We start from the raw sequence: 14,994 nt of genomic DNA, 5'->3' as shown, positions 1-14,994 counted from the left end.
GCTGAATGATGAAGAGATGACGGTGGAAAACCAGCCCTGCTGATGCCAGGCGTGCTGGCTGGAAGCCGCTGAGGGGAGGGGAAAGGCGAGGCCGGCAAGGAGAGGCCTCGGCCCTGAGGGGCAGCCCGCCATGCTGTTTGCCGTCTCCATAGCAACAGCCGCGCCAGCGCCGCCATCTTGTTTACCGTCCCCACAGCAACGGCCGCCATCTTGCTCGGCATGCCCACAGCAGCGTGCGGGGCCGGGCCGGGCCGTGCCGGGGCCATGGCGGGCGCGGGGCGGCTGCACGACCTGGACCTCAGCGCCGAGGAGGCGGAGCGGCTCCAGCGCGCCTTCCGCGACGAGCGGTTCCGCGCGCTGTTCGCGGAGTACGCGGCCGAGCTCACCGACCCCGAGCAGCGCCGGCTGTACGAGGAGGAGGTGGCGGCGCTGGAGCGGGAGCGCGGCGTGGAGGTGCGCTTCGTGCACCCGACGCCGGGCTTCGTGCTGCGGACCAGCCAGGACGGCTCCCGCCGCTGCTACATCAATGTCTGCAGCAACGCGCTGATGGGGGAGCCGCGGGCCCGCGCCGAGCGCGGCGGGCAGCGCTGGGAGCTGCCCTACAGCGTGGCCCCGGGCCGCGAGGAGCTGCGCCCCGCCGGCCGCCGCCGCCTCCTGTACGACGTGGTGTTCCACCCCGCCGCGCTGCGCCTGGCCGCCCGCAGCGCCCGCTTCCGCCGCCTGCTCCGCGACACGGCGCTGGAGGCCGTGGAGAGCCACTGCGGGGTGCGGCTGGACCGCAACAACGCCGCCGTCCTGCGAGGAGTCTCCTACAAGGGCGTCCCGCAGGCGCCCGTCATCCGCTCCCCGCTGCCCGGCGGCGCCCCGAAGCCGCCCGACGACGGCGAGTCCCCGCTGCCGCCCTTCCCCTTCCCGCCCGCCGCTGCCCCGCCGCCCGCCGCCGGGGGCTCCTCGCCCGCCGCGGCCCCGCCGCCCTCCGGCCCCACCACGCCGCGCTGGAGCATCCGCCACCGCTCCTACGTGGACCTGCAGGACTACCGGCACTGCCGCGACTCGGCGCCCAGCCCGGTGCCGCGGGAGCTGGTGGTGACGGTGGAGCTGCCGCTGCTGCGCTCTGCCGAGCAGGCGGAGCTGGAGATCCGCGGGCGGGAGCTGCGGCTGGACTCGCAGTGTCCCGCCTACCACCTGCGCCTCCGCCTCCCCTACGACGTGGACGAGAGCGGCGGGCGGGCCGCTTTCAACCGGGCCCAGCGGCAGCTGCAGGTCACGCTGCCCGTGGTGCTGCCGCCCGGCCCGCGGGAACCGCCGGCGGGGGAGCGGCTGGAGGGGGCCGAGCCCGCTGCCGAGGGGCCGGCGGAGGCAGGGCCGGCAGAGGCGGGCGGCGGAGCGGCTCCTCCCCCGGAACTCGGGCCTGGCGGCGCGGCCCGGAGCACGTGTGGCGGCGGGGAGCCCGGTGATCCACTCGCCGAACCCCCGGCTGACCCACTTTGTGATTCTCCCGCTGGTCCGTCTGCCGAGCCCCTCGCTGAACCCCCCGTAGAACCACTCTGTGATCCACCTGCTGATCCCCTCACTGACCCCTCGGGTGAACCCCACATTGATCCAACCTCTGAACCCTTTGCTGACTCCCCTCCTGAGCCCCTCGCTGAACCGGCCACTGATCCAAGCTCTGAGCCCCTCGCTGAACCGGCCACTGATCTAAGCTCTGAGCCCCTCGCTGAACCGGCCACTGATCCAAGCTCTGAGCCCCCCGCTGAACCGGCCACTGATCCAAGCTCTGAACGCCCCGCTGGTCCAACCACGGACCCCCGCTCTGAACCCTTCACCGAACCCGCCGCTGATCCACCCGCAGAACCACCCAGCGAGCCCCCGGACCCGGCACTGCCCTGCTCCGGTGCCGCCTCCCCCATCGCCAGCCCCGAGCCAGCCATGCCCACCGGGGACACCCCTCCGCAGGCCTCCGAGGGCCACCCCAGCGAGACGGCCACGTGCCCTCCCTTCCGTGCCCGGCAGGACGAGGCGTCCCTCACGCTGCTCCTGCTCGTGCCCGGCATCCGGCCCCAGAGCCTCCGCGGGGATGTGGGCACGCACCACTACAGCCTCCGCTTCTGCACCGACACCGCTGCCTTCGCCCTGTTCCTGCGCTTCCCAGCCGCGCTGCTGTCCCCCGAGAGCAGCGTCAGCGTCTCTGCCCACAACGCCGCGGTGGGGCTCGCCAAGGCCCCCGGCAGCACCGGGCTCTGGGACAAGTTCAGCTTCGGCCTCCACCCCTCCGCTCTGCAGGTAACGGTGGCACGGTTGGGGTGTCACCTGCCCGAGGTGCCGCTGCTGGGTGTGGCTGCTGTTTGCTGAGTGGTGGCTCAGGGAGGTGTGAGGGGGAGTTTGAAGTTGCTGCTTCCTCGGAGAGCTGCTCCCGGATGTCAGTGCCGTGACCTGATTTGTGCGAGTCTTGTACGAGCAGCGCCAAGGTCACACCGTGGAGCTGCCGCCTTCATCCTTGGAATTGGAATGACTTCTGCCTCCCATACAATTTTTTTTCTAAGGGAAATTCTGGTGATGAATGAAAGCAGTGCCTATGTCCTCTATGTCCTTCGTGTTCACTTTTAAAGCCCTATAGAGTGCAGCCCGTTCACACAAAGAAAGCTCTTTATGATACACCAGGCTTTTACACACGTGTGCATACACCGTCGTGAAGTGTAGGGGGAGTGTCCCTGTTTCTGTTTTGGGACAGAATTCCCATTTACAGCCACAGGAACCCCCATTAGTTCAACCAGAGCAGAACAGCAAGCAGCAGCAATGAGCTGTCCCAGTTTGCTGGGGTAAAGCCTCACCTACTCTGTCTGAATATGATTCTAACTTAGTATTTTCTAGTTTTATGGGTTTTTGGGCAGTGATGCTCCTGTGGTGGGAGAAAGTGGGGTAGCTGCATCCAGTGTCCCCAAAGGGATGCCACCTTGTGACACTCTTTGTCCAGAAGCACTCACACAAGTTTTGTGGAGAGCCACGTTCCTCTGTGAGCTCAGACTTGCAGACAGTTTCTCATGAGCAGGGATTAAAGCTGCACAGTTCTTGTGCAACCTTCTAGCCATGGGATTTGGAGTTTGGCTGGAGTTGAGAGCAATAAAATCCTCTGCAGTTTGGATCACGTGCAGTGGGATTGCAAGTCCAGGAAGCTGGCAGGCTTCAAGCATATCCACTGGGATAGACTTGGCTTGGAGCAGCTTAATTGCTCCATCCCTACAACTGGAAATGACTTGTGCATGATTTTGAAAGATATTTATCCAATTAGTGTTTGTGCAGCTGAAACCATGCTGAATTTCCCATTTAGCGGCCGCACACCTTTTACAGCAGCAATTCCTGTGAAGGAGGAGCTGATCATTTCGGGGAAGTATCAAAGATGATGAATTTATGGGGAACCACCCACGCCGAGCTGTTTGCAGAGCATTTCCTTTGCTTTTACCGGGGCAGGAGCCTGCAAGTCTGTGCGAGTGGGGCCACAGAACACTCAGTGCTGCTGTTCACTGCTGTGATCTGGCACTGCCTGCTGCTGCCACGTCAAAAAAGCCACTGTGTAAACTCCTGCCTGTTTTCTGTGCAGGTACTGAGGCTGCCCAGGGCACTGGTGGTGCCCCCATCCCTGGGAATGCTCAGAAAAACCTGTGGATGTGGCACTTGAGAACATGGTTTAGTGGTGAATGTGGTGGTGGCTGCACTAATGGTTGGAAGTTTGGTATATGGATTTGTTATGGCAATTGGAGGAACATTTTGTGATTGAAAGGTTTTAAAAGGCCACCCAGTAATGAGATTTTTGGCTTTGTGAGTTACAAAAACCCCTTGAATGAGCTGATTTTATTATATATTGCAAAATGTTTTGGGTGGAGTAGGAGAAAGAGATTGGGCATTAGTCATCAGCTTCCTGGCCATTCATTCACAGCAGACTCCAAGAGATTCTCCTGGCCTCCAGTCCTTTCGGACACTGGGTCTGCAAATTGAAGCAGGAGAAATAAACTGAAGTAATTTGTCCTGTTTGCTTTCTTTTTTTAATCTGTGCTATTTCCCCAAAGTGCCTGAGAGCTGCACTCACTCAGATTGAAGGGAGAAAAGTGAATATTTAATTAGAGCCACTATTACTTGCTGCCTTCTGGCCATTAACCATTTGTTCCTGGTCGCTTTTCTTCTTCTTATGTTGATTCCTTCAATTTGTCTGATGCCACCTTGGGGGTTTTTCTGCCTTGAGTCTCATTCTAGAAATCAGAGCTGTGGTTCTTGCACTGAGACCCGTAATGAATCACATCAGTCACTGCAGAGTGCAGAGCAGCGTCAATGCCTAAAGGGAGCTTTTGGGGCTGAGGTGAGCAGGAATTTTATCCTGGAGCAGGAATTTTATCCCGCACCTCCCAATCTGCTTGTTGGTCATCTCCTCTCGCACAGCAGCGTTGCCAGAGGATGGTGCCTGGCAAAAGTGAATCATGGAATGGTTTGTGTTGGGAGAGATCTTAAAACTCAACCAGTTCCACGGACAGGGACACCTTTCCCTATCCCAGGCTGCTCCAAGCCTTGTCCAATGTTTTTAACAGCTATGGAATTCCTGCTCTGCTTCATTCTGGGAAGTTGATTGCTGCTGGAGGCCGAGGGTTGCTGTGGAGTTCCATGGAGCAGATTCCTCCCTGGCTTAGTTCAGAGTCTGTCCTTCCTCGGTGCCCCATGCCACGGTGGCTGTTCAGTGCCCTCTGAGGCTGCCTGCCCAAATCATTCCCATTAAGTGCCAATTCCTTCTTGGAAGCTGCTCTGATCCACATGCTGGTAGAAGAATGAGTTGGGCTCATCCTTAGAATGCCATGCTTGAAACAGAACTTCAAGAGTTGCTTCTCCTTTTGTAGTCAGCAGTGGCTGAATCCCTGAGCTGGAAGATTTAGAGCTCAGTTTCCATAGATGCTGAGCAGTTGGAATTCCCACTCCAGCAAGTGCCTCTTTTCAGGAAATCTTTACAGTGTCCTGCTCCTCCCTGGACTTTAACTGTGAGGAGTTTCACTCCTTGGCCAAACCAGAATGTCCACACTGCTGTTGGACATGATGATCTTGGAGGTCTTTTCCATCCTCTTGATTCTGTGACTTGTTATGGTGACCAGAAATCCTATAAAAATAAAGATTCCATAACTTCGAATGTTGTGGGTTTAGGGTCACATATTTCAGGGGTTTAAAAGCCATCTTTTGTCACTGCTCTGGTGCTCAGTCACTGCACCAGAGACCACAGTGCTGATCCTTCTGCAGGGCCTGCTCCAGGCCCTGTTTTTCCAGGGAATAATCTCATGACCTGAGGAAGCTGCCTGATTTCCCCACTGCCAAAATCTCTGCTCTTTGCCTCGAAATACCAGCCATGGGCTGTGCTCTCCCCATTACTCTTCATTGCAGTTCACCCTCTGTAACCTTCTACACCTTTTGCTTAAATCCTGGGAATTCAGGCCTGGGAAACTCCTGCATCAGAGAGTTCCCCTTCATTTCCAGACAACACAGCCTGGGGAGTAAATGATGAAGGAAGAACGGTTGGGAGTTAAATAACCATTAATACAATTTGTAAGCCTGCCAGGCAGGGTTTCTGAGAACATGTCCCAGTGTGTCCTGGTTTATGGTAGTGCTGGAGCTGGGCAATTATGGAAATTATGCCTTTGGAAAGCACTTGGAATGTCTTGGAATGTTTGGCCTCCTGGGGTTAAATGCTCGATTCCTAACAGAAATAAGAAGCAGTTTTCTGGGGGTGTATTGAGCTGCTGAGACTTGGGGGCTCAGTTCTTGGAGCATGTGAAACACATTTGGCAGGGAATTAATTCTGCAGTTTTGGGGTCGTGTCTGCTCATTTTCATGGGATTAGAAAAAGACTGGTTCATGCAGGAATTACCTTCTAGGCTGATCCACACCCTTCCTGCCCTTCTCAGAGGCCTGCAGTGGTTTGTTCAGAGGATGTGTGCTCATTCCTCTGGTCAGTTCCCCCTGGGTACCCCTCGCTGGGCAGGGAATTGCAGCCAGCCCATCCCTTTCCTAAAAGACCCCGTCAGATCTTCTGGAGAATATTGGGATTTAACTCACGTAAACCCCCACGGGGCTCCAGAGAACAGCAGGGAGCAGAGGAAAACAGAGGAAGTATTTCCTCTGCTTTCCTTTGCATTGCTTTTTTTTTTTTTTTTTTTTTTTTTTTTTCCCCCACATTTACAGGCTGAAAAAGATTATATTGAACATTCCTGAGGAGTTCATGGTTGGAGCTGGGTCTGAGTTACACTGTGTGTGAGGGATCCAAATGGGAATTGCTCAGAGATAGGGAAGTTTTGTTTAACTTTTCTGGGAGTGTTGAGGCCTCCATGCAGGATGTTCTACATGGGTGTGATTTTTCTGCTTGGCACAGCCACCGGTGCCTTGTGAAGGAGACCCTTTGGAAGCTCCTGGTGCTTTTTCCTTCAGAAAGCAGCTGGTAAAAAAAAAAAGTGGAGCTGTTGGAGCAAGTCCAGAGAGGCCATGAAGCTGCTTCAAGGGCTGGAGCCAGGCTGGGAGAGCTGGGAATGTTCACCTGGAGAAGGGAAGGCTCCAGGGAGAGCTCAGAGCCCCTTGCAGGGCCTGAAGGGGCTCCAGGAGAGCTGGAGAGGGACTGGGGACAAGGGATGGAGGGACAGGACCCAGGGAATGGCTCCCAGTGCCAGAGGGCAGGGATGGATGGGAGATTGGGAATTGGGAATTCCTGGCTGGGCTGGAATTGCCAGAGCAGCTGTGGCTGCCCCTGGATCCCTGGCAGTGCCCAAGGCCAGGTTGGACACTGGGGCTGGAGCAGCCTGGGACAGTGGGAGGTGTCCCTGGGGTGGCACTGGATGGGATTTAAGGTCCCTTCCAATCCAAACCATTCTGGGATTCTGGGATGATTAGGTGCCCCCTAGAAGAGGCTGGGACCTGGTAAGGTGATCTGGGCTGACCCAGCCTGCCCTTGGACACTTCCAGGGATCCAGGGGCAGCCACAGCTTCTCTGAGCACCCTGTGCCAGGGCCTCACCTCCCTCCCAGCCAAGAATTCCCAAGTCCCAATATCCCATCTGCATTTTCCTACATCACTTGTGTGCAGCTGGAGGTGGCAGAGTTCTGTTGCTCCTGGCACTGGGACCATGTGGAGAAGGCCAAGGGCTGGAAGTGCCCCCGTGGGCCATGCTGGGCTGTTGTCCTCGCTGAGCTCAGAATTAGGGCTCTTGTGGATAAAAGTTTTCCTTGGTTGGTGAGTCAGCCGAGCATGAACCCTTGAGAGCCGTGTTGGGACATGTCAGACATGGATGTTTTAAACCTTTGCCGCCTTTCATGGAGAAATCCATCCTGGAGAGCTCTTTTCCTCTCATTTATGAACTATTTGGACTTAAAATTTTCAATTTCCAAGCTGCTATAAAGACTTATTGTAATAGTCAGGGGTTACTTCTAAGAAGATGCTGCTGGAAACTGGAGCTGTTGAATGTAATCCTCCAGCAGTTTATTTTTGGTTCAGTTAATTCTGTGCTCAGCATTTCAAGACTCTTGGCAAGTTTTTTGGGAGGTCAGAGAAGGACAAAGAAGGAGAACACAACAAACTTATTATTTCACATTTTTCAAAGTAATCCCTTTCCCAAGCTACATTAAGGACCATAATTAGTTTGCTTCTGCTATAAAACAAACTAATTTCTGAATAGTCTTTAATTGGTAGCTGCATTTTGGGAATACCGTGATACACAAAACAGTTATGTCAGGAAACATTATTAACCTACTGATGCAGCTCATCAAAGCTGCTTTGGAGCTGTTTCATCTTTGCAGTCATGAGCATCTTGGAAAAGTTTTCATTTCACTACAGGTACCGAAACTTTGAGCTTCAAATTCTCAGCTCTCAGAGCTGGTTTGCACTGGGATCCCACAAATGCAGAGGTCAGGAAATCCAGGAATGCCTTTTCCATGTTGGCATCAGTTGTTGGGTTTGGACGAGAGAGGTTGTGGCTGCCCCATCCCTGGAATTGTCCAAGGCCAGTTTGGATGGGGTTGGGAGCAGCCTGGGATAGTGGATGGAACTGGATGGGATTTAAATCCCCTCCCAACCCAAACCATTCTGAGATTCCCTGATCCTCTCGTTACAGGAGCCACCAAAATAATTTAAGCCTGAAATCTGTCCTGCTTTTCAAACTTGCAGGCTGCGTGGGAGGTAACTCTGGATGGAAACTGTCTTCAATTTGGATAAATTAAAGCAGAATAAACCCATTTGAGTGCTGAGGGCAGCCGTGAGGGGAGCGGCTCTGCGCTCTCGGTGCCGTGAGACACAAGGACAGGTTTGAATGATGAAGTGTTCCAGAAACCAAAGTCATCCCTGCTAACATTTATGTTAATTTGGTCTCAGTTTAGTCACGGGGAAAAATGAATGTGTACCAAACAGCAGATGACAGTGTGTGCAGGGAAAAACAAATTAAATTCAAAGTTGCTAAGAGAGCATCATAAATACCAGAAAATAAACAGCATAAATTGAAGAATTATTTTACAGGGTCATTGAAATCAGTTGCAGATGGTTGTCCTCTGTTTGCTCTGGCTTGGAAGGCAGACCAGGCTTTAGAATAAATTCCTGAATCATTTTTTTTCCAAGGTCTGTGCTCTGATAACATCTGCAGTAATATAAATGCCTCGATGTGTGCTCCCTGTGAATGCAAAGTCTGAGTTACAGTGCCTGGTGGAACAGGCTAATGATAATCACCTTATTGACAACAAACACACCCCAGGTCCATGATTTATGGCAGGCCACGGGGTAGGGATGGGATAAAATGGTAAATACTTCTGGGAATTCAGTGTTGGGCTGGGATGAAACTTGGTAAAATTGGTTTGGGCAGCGAGTCAGAATTAAGGGAGCAACAGCACAAGCGGTTACTTTTCATCCTCATTTAAAGCACTGATTAATCAGAGAATTATGGAGTATTCTGAGCTGGAAGGGATCCACAGGGATCATGGGATCCAGCTCCAGGCCCTGCCCAGACCCCCCAGCAATCCCACCCTGGGCATCCCTGGCAGCTCCTGGAGCTCTGGCAGCCTCGGGGCCATGCCCATTCCCTGGGGAGCCTGGGCAGTGCCAGCACCCTCTGGGGAAGAACCTTTCCCTGATAATAGAACTCCTATTCAGTTTTTCTTTTTTTTAACTGTATTTTCTGTGAAGAAAACAAATTCTTTTGCTTTTAATCAGGAAGAAATTCTCCAGAAAGATTCAGGGCATTTGTTGCCAAATTGCGAAGTCCTGATGGCGCTGAGGAGGAGAGGCTGTCCCTCACACAGCCACAGGTGCCAGAGGCAGATTCAGAGGGAAAAGAGATTATTTTCCTCATTTTATAGAGGAAAAGTAGGATGGGACTTGGTGCAACCTGGTCTAGTGGAAGGTAATTAAAGGTCCTGAAATATATCCCATGGCAGGAGGTTGGAATGAGATGAGCTGCAAGGTCCCCTCCAACCAAACCATGCCGTGATTCCCTGACTTTGATTTTTCAGCTGGGTGAGGAGGGTTGTGCTTTGCTCTCCTTGGGAGTACAGGCAGGGCACCAAAATCCCAAATCCCCTGTGGGGGAGACTGAGCTCTCTGTGCTCTGTGGGCCAAGCAAGGCAGAGCTGGGAATTCTTCTCTGAGCTGCCCATGGATCGAGTTCGGGAGCTTGTGGGAGTTTGGGTGCTGCACAGGTTTTGTGTCTGCAGCCCCTGCCTTATTCTGTACTCTGACACCTTCTCCTGAACTCTGCAGAGTATTTCCACAGCCTAAAGCTCTGGCAGATCCCTCTCTGGCAGGCAGGAGAGGATGCAGCACGAGGGAATAAGAATTTTAGGCTTTGCATGCAGAAATGCAAGAAGAAGGGATGTTCTGAGAGGGTTTTCAGTCAGGGCAGCTCTGCTGCACTTTAATCTCTCCCCAAACCATCCCAGCATCCAGTGCTGGCTCTTTGCCTGGATTGTAATCTTTCTGGATAGAAAATGAATCCAATCCTCTGCTTTGGAAAACCAACAGTATGTATGTTATGACTTTCCATATTGTGATTTCTAATTTAACTAGTGGAAAAAATAGGACTCTGGCTTATTTTTCCAATCCTGTTTTTTTTTTTTTTTTTTTTTTTTCAAGATGACAGTTAAATTTTGTAACTCAGACACAATGTGACATCTGGCTGTGCATAAGGCTCCATCCACAGGGGGCCAAAAATGTGCAGAATTGCCTTTTTGCTTCTTGGTCTGCAAGATGTCAGTGATAATTGAATTTAACTTTCATTGGATTGACAGGAAGGTTGAACTGGACCGAGAAATTTAAAAGCGTGACTTAATGTGGAAGGTTTGCAACTTGTCCCTGTTATTTCCAATTAAATAAGGAAGGTAATTCCCAGAACCTAAACTACTCCTTCAGGTCAGACCATTTTTATTTTGTCTGTCCTTCCCCTCAGCCTACACAGATGATGTGTGAATAACACAAGGACAGGGAATGCTCTGCAGTTCCTGTGAAACAGCCCCTCCAGGATATATTTTAGGACCTTTAATTACCTATAACTACCTGTAACTGATTTAAATCTCTAAACCCATAGCAACATGTTTCAGGCTGTTTATGAACAGCCAGGAAACACACCCCAGGCTGTGTCTCTGCCTGTGGATATCTCTCCTTTTTTTTTTGTTGTTGTTTTTTTTTTCCAACTGGCTTGTCTGCTTGGAGATCAGAGCAGCCTCAGTGGCTGGGTGTGAAATGGATCCAGCCCTGAGTGTTCCAGATCTGATCTTGGAGTGAAGATCCTGCAGTGCCTCTCCAAGGAGGTGTTTGTGTTTCCTACAGACAGCCAGCAGACAAACCCACAACAGTCTAACACCTTCCTGGTGCTAAGACAGGTGAGGATGGTGGAACGAGGTTGGTACAAATCATTTTTCAGAGAGAGTCTACATCAATGAATTAGCCAGCCATCCAAAGAGAGAAAAAATATTTCCTTTATATTTGATACGATGAAGATTTGTACTTTCAAGCAAAATTAGCTGAGCACTGGTTTTAATTCATTTCACCTCATTTTTTGAATGTCTGGCTTAGAATTTTTCTGTCAAGACTTGAGTGTGCTGTGAAACTTGGGAATTGCTGTCCTGGCTTTCTTTGCAGTGAGTTCTTAGCCCCAGTAGCCCTGAAGTGTAGCACAAAAAGAACATAACCTGCTGTTTTCTCTCTTTTTCTTTAGGAAAGATTGTTTGTCAGTGAGGAGAACGTTGATGGATTTCTAGGCACTGCTTTCTGCCCTTCCCCTTGCTCCCAATCAGCACTGGAAAGCCAGCCATTAATTGAAGTGCTGGATGTTACTGAGGACAGAATTCAAATCAGGGTGGAGGTAAGGATCCAGGAGCAGCACAGGCTGATTTATGTTCTTCAGCAAGATCCTATCAACTCCCACTGAAACAGCTTTGTTCCTGTTTTGTCCTGAGGAAGCAGGGAGAACCCAGGACTGGGGTTATTTGCAAGTGTAAATGTCAGTTTTCAGGAGTAAAACTTGTGTTTGTGCCATTTCATGTGACCAAAGGATTGAAACCTCCTCTATTTAATTTGGAAGGTGCAGAACTGTGATCCAGTCATTTAAAAAAGTGCTTTTTCCTTGCAGGAATAGCTCACCCACTCAGCCTTGTACAGGTAGAGAAATCCTAGAGGGTTTTGTCTGGGAAGAATCCTACCTCATCTTTATTCAATCCATGTATTGGAATACTTGGTGGGTTCCTGTTGTGTAGATAATTAAACATGAGGCTATTAATCTTAAACACTGGTCTCAAATTCAATCCTTGTAGTTTGAGGCCTCGTTCAGGCTCTCCTTCTTCTGTGTAGAACAAGCCAGGCTGTTTCTGGGAGCTGCCACGGGATTAAACTGTCCTCCCTTGGCAAAATAAATGGACAGATGAAGAAATCAAAATGTTCATTTTGTAAGGAGGAAAATGTGAGGTAAAGCCCCCACGTTCACTGGGATTTCTGGGTAGGCACTGCATCCAAACTTCAGATGAAACTTTTCTTAAAGGGAATATAAAAAGCAGGAACAAGCAGGTCCCTGCTGTGGCCACGGACCGGGGGCTGCAGCTGGGGTTAATGTGTAGCTGGTTTGTTGGAAGGCAAGTTCAGAGGAAGCACATGACCTCTGGAACTGGGCTGGAGGCCCGAGGAGTTTCCCAAAGATAGTGGATCCAGCTTAACTCTCACAGCTGCTGTGGGCTGGACACAAAAAAATGAAATTCTAAATGTTGGAGAGCAGATGAGTCCCTTTTGGGATCTTAGAACAACTGAGATACCTTAAATCATCCCATTCCTGCTCCTGTGTGAGGCCAGGAGTTGGAGTTTGTGGGAAATATAGGAAAGGTAAGAAGGTTTTTAGAAAGTTGTGAAAGTAGGTTTTTAAAACAGAAAGAGTAGAGAATTTAAAGTTAGTTGTAGTTGTAAAGTTTGAAAGTAGAAAAGTTATAACAGTATAGTAAGTAAGGATATGAAATAATAGTTTGAGTTTTAGATTTGGCTAAGATAAATTTTAATATTGTAGAAAAATATGTTTAGTATGCTATTGGCTAGAAAGTTTTCAAAATGCTCTGTAACAGAAAAATCTTTACTACTAACAAGATATAAACTATTACCATCTTTCAGTTATCTCAACCATGTAATAAGACTAATACCACAATAAAAGTCAAAAACATATCCCAGCAGTCCCATCCCATTTATACAAACCTCCAACTCTGAGCTGATGGTTCTTGAGGGTCCCTTCCAACTCGGGGCATTCCACGATCGTGTTCATGTGGGAGAATTGGCCAGTTTGGAAAGGACTGACTGGTGTTTCCCCAGTTCCCTGTGGTTTGGGGGTGTGAGAGAGACTCTTGTCTCTGAATCCATGAATCCAGCTGCTCTTGGATGGATCCTACCTGATCCTGGCTCTCCACTGACAGGCACCTATGAATTACCAGCTGGTTTTTGCCAAAACTCCCAGTAATGGTGACAGGGAGGAACTGCTGTTTGGACAGCACCTCTCCAAATTCTTCCTCTCCCGAGGCAAACTGCAACTCCCAGATTAGCCCCATGGGCCAGGAATTTCCCTAATCACAAGGTTCCAACCTTGCAACAAGAGTTGAGATCCCCTGGCTGATTCTGTGACCACTGGGATTTGGGGATTTGGGAATCAGGCTGGGTGTGGAAGGAAAGTGGCTGCTGCTGGAAAGGAAAGCAGGAAACCCTGGGGAAGCAGCAGGACCTCCCTGCCCCTCATTCCCACACACCAGACAAGAGCAGGAAAACCTCAGCACCCGCTCACTTGGCTTCTAGAAGGAGAATCATGGAATCACAACGTGATCTGGAACCTTAAGGATCGTCTGCTTCCAACCCCCTGCCACAGGCAGGGACACTTTCCACTATCCCAGTGGAGCTGAGCTGTTGGAGAACAAATCCCTCCTGTCTTTGTGTGCACAGTTTGTTCCAGCTATAAAATAATTCATTTATTTCCTTGACAGCCACAGGAACGTGATGGACGAGGAACACTCGGCAGCTCAGGGGGAACCCTCGCTGGAAAGACCGACAGCAACTACCCCGAAACAAAGGCAGAAACAAAGTGTCCTGCAGCTGAGGGAGGTGCTGCAGGATCCAGCCCAGCTCCCACAGCTGGAACAATAGGAAAAGCAGGCTGTGCTTCACACCATTGTTTGCAGCACGAACCTCCTGCCACCAGTTCAGCGATTCCTGGCGGATCTGGGAGAACGGAGCCCGATTTAGAAAGTGCTGCTGCAGCAGGAGACACAGCCCCGGCCCCAGGCTCTGGAAAACCAGGAAAACTCCAGGGGGGTGGGGATGAGGAGGAGGCAGCCCTAGGGCTGGGCAGCAGGGCAGGCTCCCCAGTCCTGCGGGAGGTGAACCCCGAGGACGGCAGCGTGCGGATCCTCCGCGACCACCGAACGCGCTGCCCCGTGGCGTTCCACAGCTCCCTGCTCTACGAGCTGGATTAGTTGCATTGTTTTAGGATTTCCGTCTCTTGTTTGATGCTTGCTCTGTTTTAGGATTTCCTTCTGTTGTTTGATGCAGCTCCATGTGCTGGTGGATGACATGGAGGCCATGGGTTCCCACTAAAACTGGTGCAACACCAAAACTTTCTGTTTTTAACAGCTTAACTATTTTCTAATCAAATCTATGGCAATAATTTGACTTACAAGAAAAGTTGCAGTTGGAGGTGTCTCTGAGCTCCCGGAAAAAAAATGTATCTTATTGTTTACATAAATTTTTTTATTCTCTTCCCACGTTTCAGGGATTATTTGTATATATCCTTAGTCTAATGGCTCCCTCGGGAATTGAGCAGTAGTCATCATTTTCCAAACCTTTCATTTTGTGATAACTGCAGGATTAGACTAACAGTGATTCTTAGCAATCAAATGAAATTTCTAATTACCCGGAGAAGTTCTAATTAGTCTCCTAGAAATAATCAACATTTATACCCTGTATTCCATCCTAGTGCTGTGCTTCAGATCTGCAGCACCCAGCTATCCCCCATTGCACAAGAACATCCTCTGGGTGCATGTCTGCTCTGAAGTATTTACAATTGGTGAAATGGATTCTCTTTATCCAGATTAGATTTATTTTTCTCAGTTTCCCTCGAGTTTCAGCGTTTCTCACCTCCCTAAAGCAGAATAACCAAGAGAACACATCTAATAATAAACTTCCTGTTCCCCTTTCTCACTGCTGCTGAACCAACTTGCTTTTGTTTGAGAGGTGTTTTAGAGGAGAGTTAATTTTGCCTCTTTTCAGGGCTGCTCTGGCACTGCTGTCACATTTCTCTGTGAAACACCAGTCTGGGTGTGTGGTTTCAGAGTTCAGCAGGAGCCACAGCTGCCCAAACCACCTGCCCTACCCTGCCTGGTGGCACATCCTGCCGGAGCTTTGCTGGGCTCAGCTTAACCCCGTCAGCTTGTTTGGGAGAGGCCTCTGAGGGTGAGGCACCAGCACAGCTCCAGCACCAGCCCC

At 50.9% G+C, this 14,994-nt stretch overlaps 1 protein-coding gene across 1 annotated transcript; it reads left to right on the top strand.

Moving 5' to 3' along the window:
- Positions 1-81: 81 nt before the first annotated feature.
- On the top strand, positions 82-14,269 carry DNAAF2 (dynein axonemal assembly factor 2). Its single transcript, XM_053946817.1, has 3 exons — positions 82-2,283; positions 11,210-11,356; positions 13,497-14,269. Exons 1-3 carry the CDS (start codon positions 220-222, stop codon positions 13,983-13,985), a joined length of 2,700 nt encoding a protein of 899 aa, XP_053802792.1. The 5' UTR covers positions 82-219; the 3' UTR covers positions 13,986-14,269.
- The last annotated feature ends 725 nt before the right edge of the window (positions 14,270-14,994 follow it).

This window comes from Vidua chalybeata, chromosome 6, assembly GCF_026979565.1.
Source record: "Vidua chalybeata isolate OUT-0048 chromosome 6, bVidCha1 merged haplotype, whole genome shotgun sequence".
Taxonomy (NCBI): Eukaryota; Metazoa; Chordata; class Aves; order Passeriformes; family Viduidae; genus Vidua; species Vidua chalybeata.
The sequence above is the reverse complement of the archived record's forward strand: the minus strand, read 5'-3'. Positions and strand labels throughout refer to the sequence as shown.

What these genes read in the sequence shown, in the direction of transcription:
- DNAAF2 (XM_053946817.1), top strand. Translation starts at nt 220, where the DNA reads ATGCCCACAGCAGCGTGCGGGGCCGGGCCGGGCCGTGCCGGGGCCATG. An exon ending in TCCACCCCTCCGCTCTGCAG is followed by an intron (nt 2,284 to 11,209) that starts GTAACGGTGGCA and finishes CTTTTTCTTTAG; the next exon opens with GAAAGATTGTTTGTCAGTGA. An exon ending in GAATTCAAATCAGGGTGGAG is followed by an intron (nt 11,357 to 13,496) that starts GTAAGGATCCAG and finishes TTTCCTTGACAG; the next exon opens with CCACAGGAACGTGATGGACG.